The 21,686-nt window shown below is 35.8% G+C and overlaps 1 protein-coding gene across 1 annotated transcript; it reads left to right on the top strand.

The window, feature by feature from the left end:
• Positions 1–8,356: 8,356 nt before the first annotated feature.
• Positions 8,357–21,535, top strand: nipsnap1 (nipsnap homolog 1 (C. elegans)). Its single transcript, XM_015028819.1, has 10 exons — positions 8,357–8,474; positions 11,314–11,441; positions 12,034–12,079; positions 14,821–14,915; positions 15,296–15,366; positions 15,479–15,619; positions 16,533–16,564; positions 16,683–16,777; positions 19,318–19,401; positions 20,902–21,535. The coding sequence occupies exons 1-10, from the start codon at positions 8,395–8,397 to the stop codon at positions 20,964–20,966; spliced, it is 837 nt and encodes a 278-aa protein (XP_014884305.1). The 5' UTR covers positions 8,357–8,394; the 3' UTR covers positions 20,967–21,535.
• Positions 21,536–21,686: the final 151 nt, after the last annotated feature.

Raw genomic sequence — 21,686 nt, forward strand, 5'->3', positions numbered from 1 at the left:
AACAACAGGCATCAAGTGGAGAAAGTTGCTACATGATGTTTTTTAAACTTCTTTTTAAGCAAAAGCACATTTTGATCATTTGTAAGTTATGGTTGGCTCGGTATCAAAACATCAAAATCATGGAACAAATCTTTATTCTTTCAAGTTTTTGTTTTGATATATTGGAAAAATGCTACTTGATAACAATTCTAGACAGTTCCTCTAAATTTCTTAGCTTTGTAGATTCCGATTTCTGAATTAACTGAATTAATGTTCTGAAAATAAAGTTATTGCTGTAAATTCTGAAAGATCCATCCAACAAAAGGAAATGAATCATATAATTTCTAGATAAATTACTAATCTTGGAAAGCTCTTCCTATGTAAATATCACATTTCAAAGATTTCAAGTTTTCAAAGTTTGCTTTACTCCACCAAGCTGTAGTAAAAAGAAAGGAAGTTCAGATAAAGTAAAGTGAAGAAAGGAAAAATACCATCAAACTCAATTTAGGCAGTTTTGAAAGATGCTTATTCTTTTCCTCAACACATCTTTTATTTCACCAATCATGTTTTGTGCCAATGTTCAAATTTGCATGTCAACTTTCAGATGTGGACTTGTCTGACAATAATCTTGGGGATTTTGGTTCCAGGGCCGTATCTGCGATGCTTAAGGAAAATGGCACCCTGCTGAGGCTACATCTGTCAGGAAACCGCTTCACAGACCAGTCCTCTGACTATCTCGGCTTCGCACTTATCACCAACTCCACGCTACAGCACCTCCACCTAAGCAGCAACGCTCTGGGAGAGCATGCACGTAGCGAGGCAATTAGTATTCCACGTTACGTTTCTTGTGTTTTCTGTCAGGTCATAGCCTTTCAAGGAATGAAACATTACCCATGACTCAAATTTTTAATATAAGCTGCTATTAAGGATTTTGACCCCTGCACTGTTTTTCACAAGTTTTCCATTAGCATCTCCAGATAAGTGAACTTTAGCACCAATAAATTTTATGTTGCATCACCACAAGACAAGAAAATGTAAGAGGTAAATTGGTCCCCTAATGTTAGTTTCTCTTTTTTCTTCCTCTTAAAGCAGAATCACTTTTTATCTCAGCACTCCTGTGGTTTACACTTTCTCTCCCACACCTGTTCTTGTGTCATTCCAGGAACACAGAGTCTTGACATTTTTCTGATTCAAGTCCACACTTTCCCAAGTTGCTCCTCTGATATCCTCATCTATTGAAATGTGCCAGAAAAGGTTCTTAAAATTCAATTTGACATTTGAGCAACATGGCACCCTATCCCAACATCAGATATCCATGGAAATCTTTTACAGTGATAAGTCATCTTTGTCCATCTTTGATGTTATTTCTCACAATAATACATAATAATAAAAAAAAAATTGTATGAAAAATATATTAAAACGGTTCTTTTTTTGACCTTTCTGAAATATTCATCCAATTTCATGTGATACAGATATATAAGACACAGTCAAAACTTCACAAAAGTGCCATGTGTGTATGTGGCTGTTGACAGGAAAATGTCTTAAACACAAAATTATTGCTTACACATTTTTCAAGTTACTCTTTAGAAAGAGTTCAAACCAGAATTTTACATAAAATCAGTAAAAACACACATATTCTAGTTTTATCACAGTATGATAATTAACCGCATGAAGTTTTCAAGGTAGAATCACCAATTTTTTTTCCCCCTCCAAATCAGGAGTTTACACACATTTTCTCACTATTTGGTGGAATTGCTCTTTAAACTGCACCACTTAGCCCTACAATCTTGAGTTTGCTTTTCTCATCATAGTTTTCCGGAAATTTTGACTTGTTCCTCCTGAGAAAACATGTAACTGAGTCAGGTTGTAGGCTGCCATGCTCCCACACATCTTTTTAACTCCAACTGATATGAGACTGAGTAGTTTTGTAATGGCCATACCATCAAAGTTGACTGTCTCCTTTATAAATAATTTGGTGGTACGGTTAGGATCGTTGTACATTAAGAAGACCTACTGGCACCAAAACTTTAAAATAAATTAGCTGTCGTTTCTTCAGACCACAGAGAACCATGTGTTTCCAAAAAAGATGCACAGTAGTCTGGATTTGCAAACTGTAATATGAGTTTATATGTTGAATTTAGAGGAATTCCTTCTTCCTCTCTGTGAGTTTTGTTCCAGCTCATGTTGGCACTCATTTCACACTCTCTGACCTGCTTCACAAGGTCTTCTGATGTTGATACTCACATTTCAAAACCCATTCATGTCTGCCAAACCCAAATTCTTCTCAAACAGTCTGATGGCTGAGCACTCCCAATCTGTTGATAGTTACTTAAAATTGTTTGACCAGATGAACTTGGCACCTCCACAATGACCCTAAGGATGAACCAGACTTATACCATCCTGATATATTTGCTGACTCTTTTAAATTTCCCAATTAAGTCACACACAGAATCATTGTGGTTGAGGTTTTGCCTTCAAGTATCTACATTCATAGAGATGCCTAAAATATTAAGAAACTTACACAGCCTTCACAAATTAGCTTTCTCATATTGTCCAAATGCAAAGTAATCTTATAGAGTAGCTAAAATTGTGACTTTGAAGAACATGATAAAAACAAAATCTTACCTCTCAGTATTTTAATCTGGCATTTAGCAAATATAAATGCCAAAATTTCTACTTATGGACTTATTTTCAATAATTCCAGTATTAAGTCTGGAATGTCACCATACTGAGGCCATTTTGTTAAATATCCACAATGTGTATTTGTCGTTTACTAAGTCACGTCTTCTGACTTTTTAAAATGAAACATTTCAGCAAAACTCTTGCTAAAAGTTACTGACAGTTTTTCTTTCATTTCAAATGTTTGCGAATGAATTAATGACCTTGCATTCTACACCCTGCTTTACCTCCACATAGTGGCTGCTGAAAGCTTCCAGATACATCTCCACAGTCCTCCATCTGGCCTGATTGAATGATAACTGCATAAACAGTCGAGCCCTATGAATTGAACAATTACTGTGTAAAGTGCAGCGATGACACCATGAAAGCTCGGCTCCAGCATTATTAGATTTCTTGAAAAAGCCATTTCTATAAAAGAATTTGCAGCAATAGTGGAGCTTCATCCCTGCACATCAACATCAGCAGGCTGTGGCACTGAAAGGTCAGGAACGTTGCACCTTCATTAAAATCTCTTCCAATTATCATGTGGATGAGTTTGTGATTGGCTGCTGTTGGAAGAATGGCAGAGCAGGAGCCGGAACGTCTCTTGCAGGTAATTGGAAATGAGTGTGCGAAAACGGGAATGCCTCCATGTCTTATTGCCATATGTGCAGGTATGATTTATCTCCATATATTTGGCCTTTTCTCCTGCTGAAATATCAAAAGGACGTCATCTGGAGTCTGGAGAGGTCTCTTCCATAAAGAGACAGAGAGGCCAAGTTGAATACTGTGGCATTTATGTTATTGTTTTAATGCATTTTAAATATTTACATAATGGGCTGTCTAAAGTGGGGCTTTTTTCTTCTTTTGTGAGTCATAGACATGTTCAAATACTTCTGTTGATGGGATGATGACAACTTTTTTTCTTCGTTCAAAGAAATAAAATAGAATAATGGGAAAAGCTGCCTCACAGTATAGAACCTTAGGTAAAAAGAAAATACTGTGGTTTTACTGCTTTAATTACTTTTATTTAAAATAGAAACATAATTTAAAAATGCTGCTAAAGTATTCAAATATATATTCCAGCTTTACTAATATAATAACCATTTGCATGATTATTCAGATTTGTACAGACATTGATATAAACATGCAAAATTTAGACAAGTAGCCAGTGGGCAATATGAGTACAGACAAAGACAAAGAATTTGAAAGATTTCTTTGATTTTTTTGATATTTTCATTTTGCCAAGTTGTTGTTGACTAAATTTTTATTCCCTTCTCCTTAGGGAAAACCTTTGGCAGCTCTCTATCCGAGAACCAGGGTCTGAGATCACTTACTCTGGCCTGCAACCGCATTTGAAAAAAAGGAGCAATGATGAAGCTGATGGTTTGGGGTAATAAAATTGGAAAATCTTGTTTTTACTTTTCAAACTCTGCTAAGAAATAAGTAATATGACCTGGAAGTGGAGAATAATATTGCATAAATCTGTTATTCTTTTTCTGATTTTATAAGAAACTGCAAGCTCAAAAACAACAAAGTTCTCATTAAGGGTATATTACTTTCATTTTAAGGCTTTTAATGTGCCTGATGTCAAAGGGGAATGTGTAAAATTATTTCTTCCTTCTCCTTAAGCAACAGTGCAAAGGTTTTCTCCAAAAAAATAGCAAGAGGGACAGAGAGAGAGGAGAGATGGTGAGAAGTACTTTCTTTTTTCTTCTAATGGCCAAGAAGGTCAAGTGGATTCTCATCAGTAAACTTCCCTGAGAGCTTTTATTCCTCTGCATTTGTATACAAGTGCATGGATACAGTTTTTAAAACCAAGCATGCACAGCAATATCCATTTTTTACTCCAAATGTCAGAAAAACAAACATTTTAATGAAACACTCTTGTGTTTTTTAAACTTTGAGAAAACCTTGGTAGAAAATATGTTGGTGTAAATCTTAAGTGCAAAATGCTTTTCAGTGTTTACTTAGATCAACAAATTCTTGTATTTCAGGTTCAGTTTGTATTTCTGTGATATGTTTGTATTGGGTAATTAAAGGTATATCTTCTTCTAGCAAAGTCACTATTTTCCTGTGAGTTCTTCAGGAAAATGTTACCCTAACAGGAATAGATCTGTCTTTTAATGACTTCGGCAGAGAAGCTTTAGGACAGGCTATTAAGAAAAACAACGTTCTGGAGGAGCTGAATGCTAGGTCAGAAACTTTGCTTTCCTTGGGATTGATAATCAGATGAAGCACAAGAGACAAGTTCAAGTTCAAAATGAGCATTCAGAAAAGACAAATTTCTTGTTTTTGCTTTTTCGACAAAACCAAGCTTTCTTTGCAAATTCCTGGCGGTTGCTGCTACTTGACTGCATAATATAATTTAAAAGATAACACTTTATGATTACCTCCATCACACTCCAACACCCTTTTTCTGTTATCTGTATTTTTGTCATGCCACAGTAACAACCGAATACCCCCTGAGGGAGCCATCCACCTCGCCACGGGCCTCAAAGTAAACAAGGCAATCAAACTCCTGAATGTAAGCTGTTGAAAAGAGATTGGTTCTGGCTTCACAAGCAACGGGGGGCAGCAGTGGATAAAATGGGATAAATAAACGGATCACTGTACTTTGCTTTTATGTCAGCACCACTGCTGAAGCGTCATGGCCACGCAGGGAGAAAGAAAAGTAACCGTCAAGACTCTGAAGTCAGTTAAAAGCATGAGCAAGTGTGATTGATTATGTTTACGCGCCTGTGTTGGGAATCTTTTCCTGCATATTGATGTAGGAAAAGTTGTTCTGCATGGATTTAAATGAAATGATACTTTGGTTTTAAATGAATGAACTCAGTTTGTGAGACAAATGCAAAGCCAAAAGAGAACAAGGATGAAAGATAAAACAAAAAACTCGACATAGAAATAGAGATCTGAGTCAAGATGATGGCAGTATGAATAAAATTAGCTGTAGTTTGTTAGGTTGACAAGTAAAGAATCCTGTGGGAGCGTAGAAAGTTGAGGAAGTTCATCATTTTAGGTCTCTTAATAAACAGCATTTTCAAAGTTAGTGCTTCAGTTTACACAGCTGGGTTTGAAAAGGTAACATGATCGCTACCACCAAGTTATATCACACTCACCTGCTACTTTTTATTGCTTAGTAAGCATTTTGTGTTTGTTGTTTCGCATGTCAAAAAATGTCTATATGTTTCATATGTATCTCAAGAGATATGTGTTTTATAAGTGAGCAATTTTCTAGCATCTAGAATTTAACTTATATTGTGCTGTTAGTACCTGTCCAATTTGAAAGATTAGCAATTCAATATAAAGTAAATGTGTTTCTATCCGTCAGTGCAGTGTAAAAATGTTAATTTATTTAGCTTTTTGCCAGCAATAAAAAGTAATTAAAAGCATGTTTGTGCAAATCCAGACTATTGATTCTAATCTTTATGGCTTCTGTTTGTGACCAGATCAATAGAAGCCCCATCCGGAGTGATGGGTCCCACGAGATCCTTCAGTCTGTTCAAGAAAACCAAAATTCAGTCATGGAGACATTAAAACTTTCAGTAAGTGACACATTTTACCACTTTTTTTCGGGCTTTGTTGCAATAGACGAAGCGATCATTACATCTGTCACTTTCTAGGACATACCAGTCAACCAGGATTTCGAAGACTTGTATAAAGCAGTGAAAGAAATATTCCCAACGCTGAGAGTAAAACACGGAGGCACATTTGGCATACTCAGAAAAGCATTATCTTGAAAATTGCTACTGTAATTGCTGTACTTATTTGCCAGCAAAAAGCTAGGAAGTCTGTTCAATGTACCAGATGAAAAGGATAAAATCTTAAAGAAAAGTAATTTTTATGAAGATTAATTTCTTTTACAAACTATGCCTCAGACTGAAATAATTATGTCTAGTTAAATCCCAAGTCACTTTAATATAAAGGTGAAAGAAATAAATGGCATTTCTTCAGTGCACCAAGCGCATCATCCACAAAGTCTCTGAAATTGGGCAGGTATTGAAGATGATTCTTTTTAGATATGATATGATCTGATTTGATGTTATATAATGCAGGTGGGTAGAAATGATGGAGAGGATCAGAGAGCACTGCATTGTGTTTGAAAAGAAGTGAAAGTGGGTTGCACAAAAAGGATTTAAGTACAGCGTGACTAGTTTAACAGAAAAACCCAGCTATGAAAGAACCACTGTCCGTCGTTAGGTAACAGATCTGTTTACAGCAGCAAGACAAACTCAAACTGTGGTAGATATAGGAAAATGTCACTTTGGATGCATGTAACTCCCCCACACACAGGCGCCCCAAAAATGAACTCCAAGCCAGATATTTTTGTTTAAATATCTGATAAATACAACTAAAAAGCTGTGTATTTAATTTGTTTTGTCATGTTAGGGGATCACATGAGGTGTAAAAATTACATAACTGTTCAATAAATTTGTGGTACACAGCGAAGGGAACGGATAGCGTAATGTAATAATCTATTACTCAAGAAAATACCACTGAACATATAACTGAGTTAATTCTTTAAAGAGAGAAAAGACAGAATAAAATTAATCTAATCTAAATGAGGTTAGTTTTAGGTCAATTAGTGATCTAATTATTGTACTGCAAAGATTGCTCTGTGGTTTTGACCTTTTCAGATCTGTTTGTTCATATCGTGTCTTAGTTACATTCATAACAAAAGTTGGTAAATGAATTTTTTAAATAGCATAAAAGAACAACGCACAAGGAAACTTGCAGTTTATTTTCTGACTAAATTATAATGTCATTATTTTTAATAATAATGTGATTAATCAAAAGATAAAAGATAAATACACAATCGCCTGTCACAAGACTTAAAAAAATGATGGTACTGTCAGTTTCCAGGCTTTTTACTGTGGTGTAATTGACAAACCTTGGTGAAAATAACAATTATTAGGCTAATGCAGTCACAGAAAATAACAAATTTTAGCTTTGATTACCAACAAAAGTCTCAAAGTGAATTTACAGTCACAGGAGAGAAAACCTGCACTGAGTCATGAAACACATCTGCTGCAGCTGTGAAGCCTGTGGATACAATATGATGACTCTGCATAGCTTCCAGTGACTTATTTATCTATTTGACAGAAGATGGAAGAGGATTAATTCTGGAATGTGTCGGCATGCTGAATGCTGTCTGCTGAAATTCAGGCAATGTCAGCAACTGAATGAAGGGTAACAACCTGACTATTCTGTACCGTCTCAGTCAAAATGCCTCGTTTCAGCCAGAAAGAGTGAAAAATGACGAATCTAAAAAGGGGGGAAAAAACAGCTGCATGATTGCTTAGTGACGCAAGGCCTTTAAAACTTGAAGTTTTTACCTTTTGCTTTCAAAAGATTGAATAAAAAGCTAGCATTTATATGACAATCTATTGTCTTTTGGAAATGTTTTTTTCTTTCACACAAAGTGTGTCAACACCTTTAGAGATTCCGAAATGTTTTTTTTTAAAGTAATATCAAAACTGATGCAATTACAAGATGTCAAGCTGTACACAATCTACATGTAAACCTACTCTTTGCCTCAACCTGCACCTCTCTCAGATCCTATCAGCAGGTCGAGTTTGCACATTGGATTATTGCTTCACAGAGTCACGCATGTTTTTAACCCCTGGAGGGCAAAAACGTATCAGCGGTTTTCAACCCATCTGATTACCTGTCAATTCACCTCACAGTACCAGAGGTAAACATTAACCAGCAGGGAATGCTTGAGCGTCAGACAACTGTTTCGCTTTCCAGAGGAACATGGCGGTGAGCTGCAGATCTGTGCAGAGAACAGGACACGTTCTGTACAGGTGCTCTGTCTACTTACACCAAGCCTCCAGGTACGTTTATTTTCATCCTTTCAAACTGGACGATGAACATTGTACCCTGTTAGTCAGGAGATTTTTAAGTTTGTCAGCAAAACCATGAACTTGTAAAAAGTTGGAAAACATCTTAATACATTTCAAAATCAATCTGCTACCATTCAGAAACATCATTTATGTTATTTTTCTTTGTTTCGAGTTAAGATCATGAAAATCACCCCAAAACTATAATTGTGACTTTAGACTGTAATAGCACACTGTTAGAAATCCACAAGTTTTATTTCAGTATTTGACTTTTGAAAATCTCTTATAGATTAATATAAATTTGTATTATTAAAAATAAGTCCTAAATGTTATCTAAGACCCATTCGCTAACCTGCTTTAATGATTTGCTAGACCTCTGAACCTTGTACTGCAAAAGCACACTACACGAACATTTAGGGCCTCCATCACCATTGATTTCCGCTCTGACTGATTTTAATATAATTCAAACACAACTTATGCTTTTGTTGAAAAATTCATGGGAAGTTTTGTGGTTAATCACACCTCCTAATTAAAGTCTTCAGCCCACAATGTTACTAAATGAGGAGTTTCATTGACCCTGAAAGTTTGAGGGTTTTAGAAAGCCTTAAAATGTGCACTAACAGATGGCTTTCAAAAAGCACAAAATGGAACCAGCTCTCCCTAATCCATATGTGTGGGGGATATATCACTCACTCTTCCTGTGACATTTCAAATCCTTTGCAAAAGCCAGAAATTGAGGTTAATTGAAGCAGTTTTGAAAGGATTTAGACATCATGAGTTTATAAAAAGCAACAAAAGTCACTGAATTGGAGGTTAAGCTGAATGTCGCAGGCCTGTTTAATATTGGATATGATTATTTTGTACTAATACAAATTTAGATTTTTAGTTTCAATATACCTTTATTTATCTATATATTTTTTTCTTAGAACACCAAAAACAAACCTACAACTTATGTAACCATGATGAATAATATAGTTTTCAGACTGGGGTGTTTCCCATAATACAGTTTACATTTTGTTAAACTAATGTATTTCTTGGATTACAGTAGACAAATTCCTCCATACATAAGCAGCACATGCAGTACAACAGATGTACAAAATTAATGTCAGCAATTAATTTAAAGCAAATACATCTGGAAATGAAAATAAAAGGTTAGTGACTGTTGATGTCACTACACTTTAAACATGAGGGAGCTGCTTTGAGCTCTAATTCTGGATTAGAAAAAAAAACCTTCACATTTGAATTTGAAATTTTAATTTCACTGAAACATTGTGTTTTATACTTTTGATAAATTAAGTAATTCACAGATAATGACAATTTAGCCACATCCTTCAATTAAACTTGAAGCTTCAACAGATATATGCATTTTTTGGCGGCATAACGTCACATACAAACAAAGACATTATTCAAAACATAACCAAACATAATTGCTATACTTCTGCTACAAGACTGTTATTTTTCTATTTCTTTTGTATTACAAGAAATAGAACTTGTAGTAATTTAACTCCGTTAAGAACATTTCAAAATACAAATGCAAGGAAAGTTTGTGATAGTTTTATGGTGCATTTTAACTTATCTAAAAAATTTTCTGTCTAGAACAGTCTTTCTCAACCGTTAGTCCCCGGACCACTGGTGGTCCGCGGGCGCCCCTAGTGGTCCGCGGGGTACTGCATGTAAAGGACCGTTTATTTGCCTTGACGTGGGCTCGTGCGACGCTACAGCTAGCTTACCAAAGGATTGTGTTGAAAATAATAATGGAAAACTGGCTTAAAATTAAGTCACTCAAAAGAAAAGCTTCAGATACCAATGGAAAGAAAACAACTCCAGGACTACTAATATTATTAGAGAAAGCTAAGTCATCTGCTGAAAATGTTTATTTCTCGTTCACTAGCGATTGGATTCCTTTGAACGCCTCTATGCTGTAGGACTCGACTCAGTTCATGTTCTTTGGTTTTCATAATGCTCGGCTTACACGTCTACAGCTATTGTTATTTTTATTTAATTAAAAATGATTAAAATAATTAACTAAATACAATAAACAAATACCATTGATAGAAATCAGCATTTCTATCAATGGATGGATTATTTTTATATTCACTGGTGCAGAAAATGATTTCTACTAAAGCAACTTATGTCTATTTTTGTGCTTCTAAATCACAAATAACCCTAAATATTATTAATGCTCACAACACTCGATAAACAACAACTGTTTTTTTTTTATTTCTTTATGTTTGAGAAGCTTAGACTCCACACTTTCAGAATCTGTAAATAACTCAAAATGCCCAAGTAGACATGTTCATGGTTTTGTCGTGGTCAGTCACATTTACCAAAAAGCACCACTCTTCTCAGTAGGGTGAAAACAGAAAACAACTATATGTGAGTTAAGAGACTACTATTTTCATTTCTGGTTGCATTATATAGTAAGATGTTGTGGGGCAATTTAGGTTATGTGGTCCGTGACTTGAGTGTTAAATGGGTTAAGGGCTCCTCAGCCTGAAAAAGTATTGGTCTAGAAGTATAACTAAATACTTTTTATTCAAAACTTACTGTTACTAGTAATCAGAATCTGATTTGAGTTTCTCAGGATTTAAGTAAATATTTCCCACATATCTGTGGGTGAATACAGGTTTTATGCTGCACTCAACCCACTCCCTGATACACTATGCATATTTTTCATTTCAGATGATAACAGCATGACTATATTTTACCCCATGTATCATGACATTTCCTACAATCCTTTGAGTTGTGTTTTTTTTTTTATTATTTGAACATTTCTCTGTTAATGGTTGTTCTTTGTGCTTTTGTTTGCTTCTTTCATCTCGTTTCTGTGTAGGAGGTTTTCAGAAAGCAGCGACAAAGGCTGGTTCCGCTCCTTATTTGTGCACAAGGTGGATGCGAGGAAAGATGCCCACTCCAACCTGCTGTCAAAGAAAGAGACCAGCAACCTGTATAAAATCCAGTGTAGGCACACGGTATTTTACTAACATACAAAGAAAGGGTTATTGGCTTTAAATGTGGGGTTACTGAGGTTCAAAGACTTGAAAAATACAAAAAGAGGATTTCTGTTTTTTGTCTATTTAGCTACATATCTCTACAGAAAACAGCTAAATAAATTATGTTTGTTTAAATCCAGTCTGTGCTGAACCACAGGGACCTGAGAGCAAACTGAAATTTTCATTACATATGCACAGGAAGCGGGCGGCTGCCAAGTTGATAACATGATGTATCAATTTTATACCTTTTTTGACATCAGAAAAAAATAGTCTTTTCTTTAGAGTCTGAGATCATAACTGTGTCTGTCTCCTGAGAAGAAATTACCATTTTTCCCCAAACTTTGATCTTTTATGCAGCGTACATCATGCTGTGCAGAGATTTCAATTGGAACTTTCTATCAGCCATAGCCTATAACCTTGTGCCAGTGAAACAGCTTTGTATATAAAGTCTGCTGAATTGAGGTGTGAAATTACTTTGTTGGAGAATTTGATTGTGTATTTTAAAAGAAAACACAAGCTTTGATAACTACGTCTCTCTTTCCTTTTCTTCTTTTGTTAAGTTCACAACGTCAAACCCGAGTGCCTGGATGAGTACAACAGCCTGGAGTGAGTGTTACCTGGAGTGAAATATTACTTTTATTAACCCTTTGAAGACGAGGTCTAAATGGCCATCCTGGCGCGCAGGCTCTCTTCTCAGTGCGTCAGCGCTCGCTATGAAGCCATGTAGCGATAGCTAGCAAAACTACTACTAACACTGCACACACCACGAACTCTAACAACACACTTATAGTCTAAAAAAACCTAGTAAAATCCACAGCATGGCTGCGCCCTAGTCTCTTGCCATATCCAAGTCCCCCCCCCCTCCCACCGTCTCTCTCTGCGTGTCTCCGTTCTACCTAGCAACAGACCGTCAACACATTTTCATTGGTCGTTTCAAAATGTGGTACATTTAGACCCCACAAAATAAGGCGGAAATGATCGATCTTATTTCTGGCTTTATTTTGAAGTAAATAACCACAAAACCAATATAAAAACACCACTTTTATAAAGTTTGAAGTCCGTGCTGTCCAACAGAGTTGAAATGAAAACTCGGTATGCGTCCATGTTATTACGAAGCTTTATAAATGCGTCACATGCTTGTACGCCGCACGGCGGGCAACGACTACATAGGGTTAACTTCGCTTTCCTTCTTGTGTTTTTTGTCGTAAATTTTATGGGAGTTTTTTTTCTTACTTTTTCAATATATTGTGTCAAACTGTGTTGTCAGTTTAACCTTTGAAGAATGGAGAGCTATGAAGCAGTTGAAGATGGCAACGGATTTGCACTCCTGCATAATGTTTACTGAGGTTTCAATGACTTATTTGCTAGTGACAGGGTTTGGTTCCAAATGATTGTTAGGAAAGGCCAGATGATGCAAATTTTAGAGATCTATAAATAGCCTGACTGTATAGATGTCGGCCTCAGCAATGAGAAAACTGTGGACTCTTCTGAATTGCTGCTTTGCACTGGGATATTTAAAGTTACGAATGCAAGTTAATACAGTAAGAAGATAGCAAAGTAGTTTTTTCGTTGTCTATGTAGTTGCATGAGGTCTAAGCATTAAAGGAAGTCTGCTTGTAAAAGTTCCTTAAAAGACAAATCACCTGCAGAAAGAATTACTAGACGTGATGCATTATGTTTCTGAGCAGCCACAGCAGGCGCAGACATTGCATCCATGAAAAGGTTATCAGGACATTCTCTCCATCAGCAGGATCAATTTAGTGTCACATATTTGCGAATGAAAACCTTACATATTTGGGAAACATACAATATTCAGACCATTAACTTTTTCACAGTTTGATGTGTTACAATCACAAACTTAAGAGCATTTCACTGCAATTTTGTGGTAGACCAACATAAATGTATGAAGTATATTGCATAATGTTTTTAAATTCTTGGATTATTCGTTTATATTCAAACATCTAAGTCAAGATTTTGTAAAACCAGATTTTGTTGCAATTAAAGCTTCAGGTGTTTTGGGTGAAATAGCCCAAGCTATTTCCAATGGACTTGGATTTTTATGTTTTGCCACATATTCTCAATTTGATTTTAGTCTGAACTTTGACAGGGCTATTTTCACAAATGCTTTCATCTATGCAGTTGTAATTCTGCCTGGATGTTAGGAGTCATCCTCCTGATGGAAAATTAAACTTTTGAGTTTCTCCATTTTTTTTTCAATCTGAGAAGTTTTTTTTTAATAAAATTTCCCACAACAGTAAGGACTGTTAATGCAACACTGACTGCCACAGGAAACCCACCGCGCAGCGTATTTTTGTTTTCAACCTCTTGAGTAGGGATGACTCATTCATGTCGTGTGAATCTTGCAGCTAGTTAAATTCATGCAACATGTGTTTATCAACACCAAACCCTAAAATTGCGAACAAAAAAACAGATCTGACTGGAAAATATTTGTTTTACCTGAATGCAAATGTTAACTTTGCATGTATTCTATCTGTTGCAGACAGACTCATTGATTTTTCTTGGTTAGATAATCTGTTCCATCTTAACATGCATTTGAGTAGCTCTACTCTAACACCTTCATAGAACAGCTGCACTTCTGACCACTGAAGCTCTTTAGTTGCATAGGATTCTAGGACTTAGTCATCAGATTAAAAGGCCCGACACACGTTTTAAATTTTTACGTTTCAAAAAATTAAATCCACCTATCCTCTTTCTTTTACTTTATAATTATCATTAAATAATGCATTGAAGTTAGTAGTCATAACACTGCGAAATGGAAATCAAGTTAAAGGCTTCTGAATACTTTTGCAATGGGGAAATATTTTAAGTGGTGAGTTTTAAATGATGAAAACATGATGAGTCCAGACCCTTTGAATTAATCATGCTTCTGTTTTGTAGAAGTAGATCGTAAACCAATAACCTGTGTTTATTCTGGCCGCTTTTGATTAATTGGGTTGTAAACAAAAGTCAACATCTTAAGGACTGATAGATAATAACAGACACTGTCAATGTTTTGCGATATCCAATTAGTTTGCTCTTGATACTTACACTGATGGCTGATGAAATTTAAACATTCTTATTTTTTTGTCTTTTGTTTTATTTTGTCTGACACAGAATGAGCTGAGAATGTAAAAATTAACTCTTTTTTTCTCAGTTTTTGGAGAATATAATGTTCATATGCCTTAAGTAAGACAGCACATTATTAGATTGTGTTTAATAGAAGCATTTGAGTAAGTGGAGTAACTCGCTTTGATATATAATCTAAACAATACTTTATAAACACACAAAAAAACTACACAGATTATATGTTTTATACTGTTTATTGATCATTTTTGTGCTGATGGTAGGGCTGAAGTACAAAGAAGACTCCATCAGGATCAAGATTTCCCATGTGAAGTTGTTGGAAGCTGGAATACCTGGTATGGAGAGCAGGATCAAGCTGGTAAGTTGAAATGAAAGCTTAAATGGGAACTGACAGAAACCTTATAAGACTGATAAGTTGGACTGATCCTAGATCCTGCAGGAGAAAATTCATTTTTCTGTCTCAGTGTCTCAAACACTTACTTGAAGTGGCTTCACTTTGATCATAATCTGTTTGGCAGAGTGTGACTCAAGCCTGCAGAAGCGCAGATACTTCCCCTGACGACTCGAACCATTGTCTTTCTTCCTACATATGATCATTTACAGTTTATGGTGTACATTAGGAGCATTCAGAAAAAATGAGAGCTGGAAATGAGATGAAGGTTTTGTATGCCACAGCTGTGTGGGTGGGATGTGCCTTAGTGAAGGGCTACAGTGACATCTGCTGTTCTTGTTGCTCAGTGCATCTGTGGCGATATAGAGGAGGCTATCCAGCTCTGACTGAATGCCTGCAGAAATTAAGAGCCAACAAGGTATGATGTAAGCAGTTTTATTTTCCAACTATAGCAGACCAACAAATTGTTTCATTTGTCTACATTTTCATGCATTTTTTATTATTTTTTTTTAAATTAACAACCATTTTAGGAGTACTTGGAGTTCCGGAAAGAGAGGGCTAAAATGTTGATTTCAAGGCAAAATCAGCTTCTTCTGGAGTTTAGCTTTTGGAATGAACCTTTACCAAGAAAAGGACCAAACCTCTATGAACTTCGCACCTACAAGCTCAAGGTAATTTGTGTTGGTGTTGGTCCCTTCAGGTTGCTGCTTGATGTGGAAAACTAAAATAAAATGTTAATTTTCCATTGCGTTTCAGAAGGAAAATTGTAGCCAGATGTTGCTGATTAGATGCACTAGTTGGCAGCAGTTGTGACTTCTTCTTTAAAAGAAAGGTTTAAGCAGTTTTCTGGAGAACACCAGAAAACTACCTAATGAAGACAATGCAGGACGATCTACAAAAATCTACAAAAGAATGGCTTCGAAATGAAATGAGCAAGGCATTTCAGTGATCCATGCAAAGTCCAAGTTTAACTACAGTGCTGCTTTGGAGCCTTAAGAGAGCTGTGCAGAAATAAAAGTTTGCAAACCTCTAAAAAACTGAAAATATTGAAAACAAAATGTGTCATAGGAAACTTAGTTCAAGTTAAATGTGGTTCTATTGACTCACTGGAAGTAGTTTGTTTTCCCCATGACTGTAATGAGTCTAATGAGAACTGTTTCCTGATGACTGTGATTATTCACCATTTGCATTCACACTATTCACATTGAAATTAAATGAAGAAATGATTTAACCGTTAAGGTAAATTTGTAATCACTTCTACTACTGTGATTGCTAGTAATCAGACACAAATATGGCCGGGTATTGATTGTTGTCTGCAAAATAACAGTATTTTCACCCGAGACTTCATGTACTTTTTCTGAGTCTCCCTGCTGCATAATTTCTATTTTTTCATAGCTGAGTCACTGAGTGAGGGAGTCACTTCTTTATTCACAGGAAAGAAAGCAAACAGTGCCTCACTTGTTCTTGCATGTAGACTCAAGATAGAAAGACATGTTTCCTGATGAAATTACCGACGTATATAAAATATAATCGACATGCATTAATTAAATTAAAGCTGTCTGTCTTTGCTCTTGTGTCTTTCAGCCAGGAACCATGCTGGAGTGGGGCAATCGCTGGTAAGACAAGTTTCACTTGCCTGAAACGTGACATCAGGTTCATGACCTTCTGTTTGAGGAATTATTAGATGCGTCTCTGAGAGCAATTCCCTCCTGAACGTAACCTCTCCTGTTACAGGGCAAGGGCAATCAAACACAGACAGGAAAACAATGAGGCAGTGGGAGGGTTCTTCTCCCAGATTGGTGACCTGTATGTTGTTCATCATTTGTGGGGTGAGTCATTTATGATGATTGCTGTCTGTCTTTATATGTTTCAGAGTTTTTGGACGAATCATGAAAGAAAATAATATTAGTAACTATTTTAACTTGTTCGCAGTAAGAGATGTAAATTACGCTCATATCAATTTTAAGCAGACAGTTACACCTAATCCATACTTCCTCTAAATATTCATTCATGCTCATGTTTCTGAAATTGAATTTATGGGCTGATGTCAAACCAAACGAGGAGTGAACAATCAATTTTCCAAGATGACTATATAAATAACTATGAATGTTGTTGAGGGTCAGATCATTGGTTGAACTTGATTATTTCCAAAAATATCCAAATTTGATTATAAATTTTAAATATAATTTTAAAGGCTACTGGTGTCAGTGATCACTGCAACAGACTAAGGAGCAACACGCCACACTGCCAGCTGAGTGTTTGTGAACTTTTGTTATGTGACTGGGCGTAGTTATTTTTTGGAAAAATATTTTTTTTAATTTTAAAACAATTTTTTTTCCATGTTTTTGTATATCACTATGTATTGTACCTGATCATGTTCATTTAAACCGTAATCATTGAGAACAGCAGTTTGTTCTCCATGAAATGGATTCATTATACCTTTGACTTCAGTGAATAAATACTCAAGCACACAGCTGCACAATTTTAGGAAAGTCAGTTTTGATATTATTACATCCAACAATTTCCATGATCTTAAGTATGCTTGACACTATCTGCTGAGTCAGCTACACTGAGTGAGACTCAATCCAAAAGGCAGGGAAATATTTGAACTGCAAAAAAAAAAAACACACAATGCAGTGGTTCCCAAACTTTTTCTTCTGCGCCCCCCCAGTGGTTTTCAAACATTTTCTGCGCTCCCCCTATGGATTACAAATGGCTGACTGGTTGAAACGTGGGGGGTGCGGGGGGGCATCGACATTTTTGGGGGCAAAATGAATGTACGTAGCTGAAAATAGACACCAACATCGGTAGCCTACAAGGTACTTGTTAAGCTTGTTAAGCTTAAGGTTCTGTATTGATATTAGCTAGTCATCGTTTAGCTAACATTACCTGCATCCAACAGCTTTACTCAACTCAGTCGGTTAGTTTGGAGGGAAAAACTGTGAAAAGTTTTTTGCGTTTTGCTGGTTTGCTGCCGTGATTCTAACACAAACCTACGTAGCTCCGCCCAGCAGCAGCAGGTCTCCTTCACAGGTGGAAACCCAGCCCGAGCGTCGTAGCGCTCATGTTGCGTTTAAAGGCGGCTCGGAAAAACAGGTTACAACATGTTAACAGTAGATTAAACAGTTTTAACTGCTGATAAAAGTGACAGAGGACACAAATATGGGAAGTGTGGAAGCCTCTACTGTATCAAATTGACATAGGAATAACGGAGTTGGCCATTCTAAGGTAAAAACCCAGCGCATACAGTGTTCATGTTTTGTTTTTTTCATCCAGACGGCTTCCCGCGCCCCCCCTGCAATGACACAGCGCGCGCCCCACAGTTTGGGAACCTCTGACATAATGAATGTTTCATTCTATATTTTACTGTTGACTGCCTCAGGCAGTTTTAGGACAATTACCAGGTTTATGTGGCTTGAAGGTCAAATCTGTAGATCTGAGCTAAGCCCATCTCGCTTATCACAGACTTCAGACAGCTGGGGAGGATAGATAATGCTTAATATTTTGTTTACAAGCAACCGTGGAACCAAAGGCATATCCTCACAGATCAACTTACAAACAGTTACACTTGGGTCACATTATATGTGACCCAAGCTCAGACATAAATAATTGATTAAGCATTAGGATTTGGCTTTGTAGGAGTAACTTTTAAACCCTGAATGTTTCCTCCAATATGCGTTCAACCAATGCATTTGTAAGCTTGTCCTGGGTAAATTTGCATACTGTTAGACTCTGATGGCAATGTTCGCTTATTCCTCAGGATGACTCAAAACTTTAAAAATAAAATCAACTTAAAGACAAAACACTGAGATGGAATGAGAGTCACTTCTGTTTTATTATGCAGTTGGACATTTCTTAGTAATAATAAGTAGTAATGCCCATGTTTTTCTAAAACTTAACAGTAGGAGGATTTCTCTAAGTTTCTTGCTTATGGCTCATGACAATAGCAGAAACCTATGTTGCAAATTTGGACAAACCAACAATTGTTGGTTCCTCCTTGATAGATATTATCCTTTGATATTCTTTATGTTTCTTTTAAGCTCATGAATCATAAACCGCGACTCTAAATTCTGCATACATTTTTAGCTGCATGTAAACACTTTTAGGTTGCAGAGAAGTAATGCACTGTTATGACCACTGTGGTAAACAGAATATCTAATACCAAAGAATATTTTTGAGTGTTTTGCAACAATCCTTGACAAGCAGATCCAAATATTACTTTGTGGGATTATATGTATGATTATTACAGTTATCATAAGAAAAAAGAGAAATTTTTTCTTTGTTTAAAATGTTTAAATGCACAAATGTCTATTTTTTAATCTACTATAAATTCACTCACACATAATGTAATTGTTTTATGTTTTTATAGCTTATGAAAGCCTTCAATCTAGAGAGGAAACAAGAAACTCTGCCTGGCAGAAAGAGGGCTGGGATGTTAATGTGTATTATACAGGTAAGACAAGTCCAGCAACAATAATGCTTTTTTAAAAAAAAAAAAAAAACTACTAATGATAACAAATTTTTTTTTCTGTTTTGTGAGTTTACATTCATGTGAAAATATACAATCTACAAAGGTGTCTTTTGTGATAAGAAAAAAAAAATATTGTGTCAGTTTTTTCCAAAACTGACACAAGATTAATGAAAGCTCATTTCTATTAAATGTGGAGTATGATAAACAGTATTTCAGAAAAATAACATCATACATCACAGAATCAAACCTGTTGGAAGTAGTGAGATGACCTGGAGCTGCTTTACAGCTCTGGATCTGGATGACTCGCCATTGCTAATTGAACCATTAAATTCTCCTATCTCAGGAAATCCGGCAGATGAACATCTGGTCAACAGTTTATGACTTAAAGTTTAAGCTTGCTTAGGTTAGGCAGCAGGACCATCAGAAGTACAACTGGTAGGATGTTGATGGGTCCAAAAATAACACAATGTAGGTTTTGGAGTGGCCTACTCAAAGTTCAAAGTCTAAACTCAAATCCGGTTCAGATGCTGTCTCATGACCTTAAAACAGCTGTTAATGTTTGAACTTTAATACAATTCTGCAAAGTGCAGTGGGGCAAAATTACTCAAAAGTAAAAGGAGAGACTCATTGTCAGTTATCACAAGCACTTTGAAGCAGCTGATGCTACATAGGTTGGTTCATCAGCTATTATGTTTAGGATGTAATTACATTTTCAGACAGCGCTACGTTGCTTTGAATCAGATGTCTTTCCCTGTTTTCAATGAAGTTGTCATTAAGAATAAAAACATTTTATGTTGTCAAATTATCCCTACTTAGTCTTAAGATTTGTTCAATGACCTGAAACATATAATTGCAACAAAAAGCAAACAATTTATGCCAACTGGAAGTGGAAATGGAGGTAAAAATGTTGTTTAAAAAACGTTATGAATTACTCTCTACCTTGAACTGTAAATGATAAAGTTGTCATTTTTAGTTTAAAGTAGAGAGGAAAAAAGAAAAAAACAAAAGTAAAGTAAGGAATATTTTAAAGCTAAAACCATAGTACCAGCTGGCAACAGTCATGCTGTGGAGCTGGTTTTCAGCCAGTGGTGATGGCTGTGGAACAATGGGTACTGAATGACAATGAAGGAATGCACTTTCAAATTCTTCAACTTCACCTCAAATCCAATACTATATATCTCAAACCTGAACGTAACGTGTTATTCTAGGTCAATAATACCAAACATGCAAGTCAACATGTTTCTTATATCAGAAACATTTTGATGGCCACAAAAATAAATTTCACCTTGTAATACAAATTTTTGCACCCAAATCTTTTTAAGCATTGCTACGGCTGTGAGTGGCATAGTCATTATCTTCCAAAAATTTGTTCCGTAGTGATAAACATTTAAATGATGAAAGAAAATGCTGATTTAAATAGATTCTATTCTCCATTAATTTATCAAGGCCTGTGTCATAATATGTGTCTCTGTCTGTTCTCAGTGCCTTTGGTGAGGAGCATGGAGTCTAGATTAATGATTCCTACCAAGAGCTCACCTTTACAGTGACACGTTGACTAAAACTACAAGCAACTCGATGACTAAAACTTACCATCATCCTCCCCCACAGCTTAATCAATGGCATGCTGAATGATTTGTGTTGCATCACTATCTTCCTATGTGCACTCCAGCCAGTTGTTAAAAATTATACAGTGGTTCATTGTTAGGATTACAGATACAAATATTTCAGAATATCTGTATTTCCAGACAACTTGTCAATTATTTGGGAAAGCGTGCTTTAAAAACACTGACAAAGCTTAAAAGGAATTATCCAGATTGAAAGGGGCACAGTATGTGTCATTTACATTTAATTATAAATGTGTAAAAAAAAAATCTGTGAGTTTTCAAAGTGAAAAACTTTGAATATGAACTATATGCTGATTTGTAAAAGAGTATATCTGTGCTCCTCATTATCAACATATCTCAGTGTTTGAGATGTGCAGAAAGATCTGGAAACCACATGTGCAAACTTGTACTTTCTATTATGAATAGTTTTCAAAATAAAAGTTGACTTTTGTGGCGTTTTGAAAACATCGGCAACTCACTTGAATGTACATTCATAAATAAAGCTGAACTGTTTGAAATAAGTTAGCGTTGTTCTTTTTAATAACCTGGAAATTAATCAAGTTTAACTTGCAGAATACTTTTTGTTGAAACTTCATTTTTGAACAACTTAATGCACAGGAGTTGATAAACACATATTTAAATTGGTAGCAAACACAAGTACAA

The sequence above is a fragment of the Poecilia latipinna genome, unplaced genomic scaffold (assembly GCF_001443285.1).
Source record: "Poecilia latipinna isolate Pla-1442-1.1 unplaced genomic scaffold, P_latipinna-1.0 Scaffold136, whole genome shotgun sequence".
Lineage (NCBI taxonomy): Eukaryota > Metazoa > Chordata > Actinopteri > Cyprinodontiformes > Poeciliidae > Poecilia > Poecilia latipinna.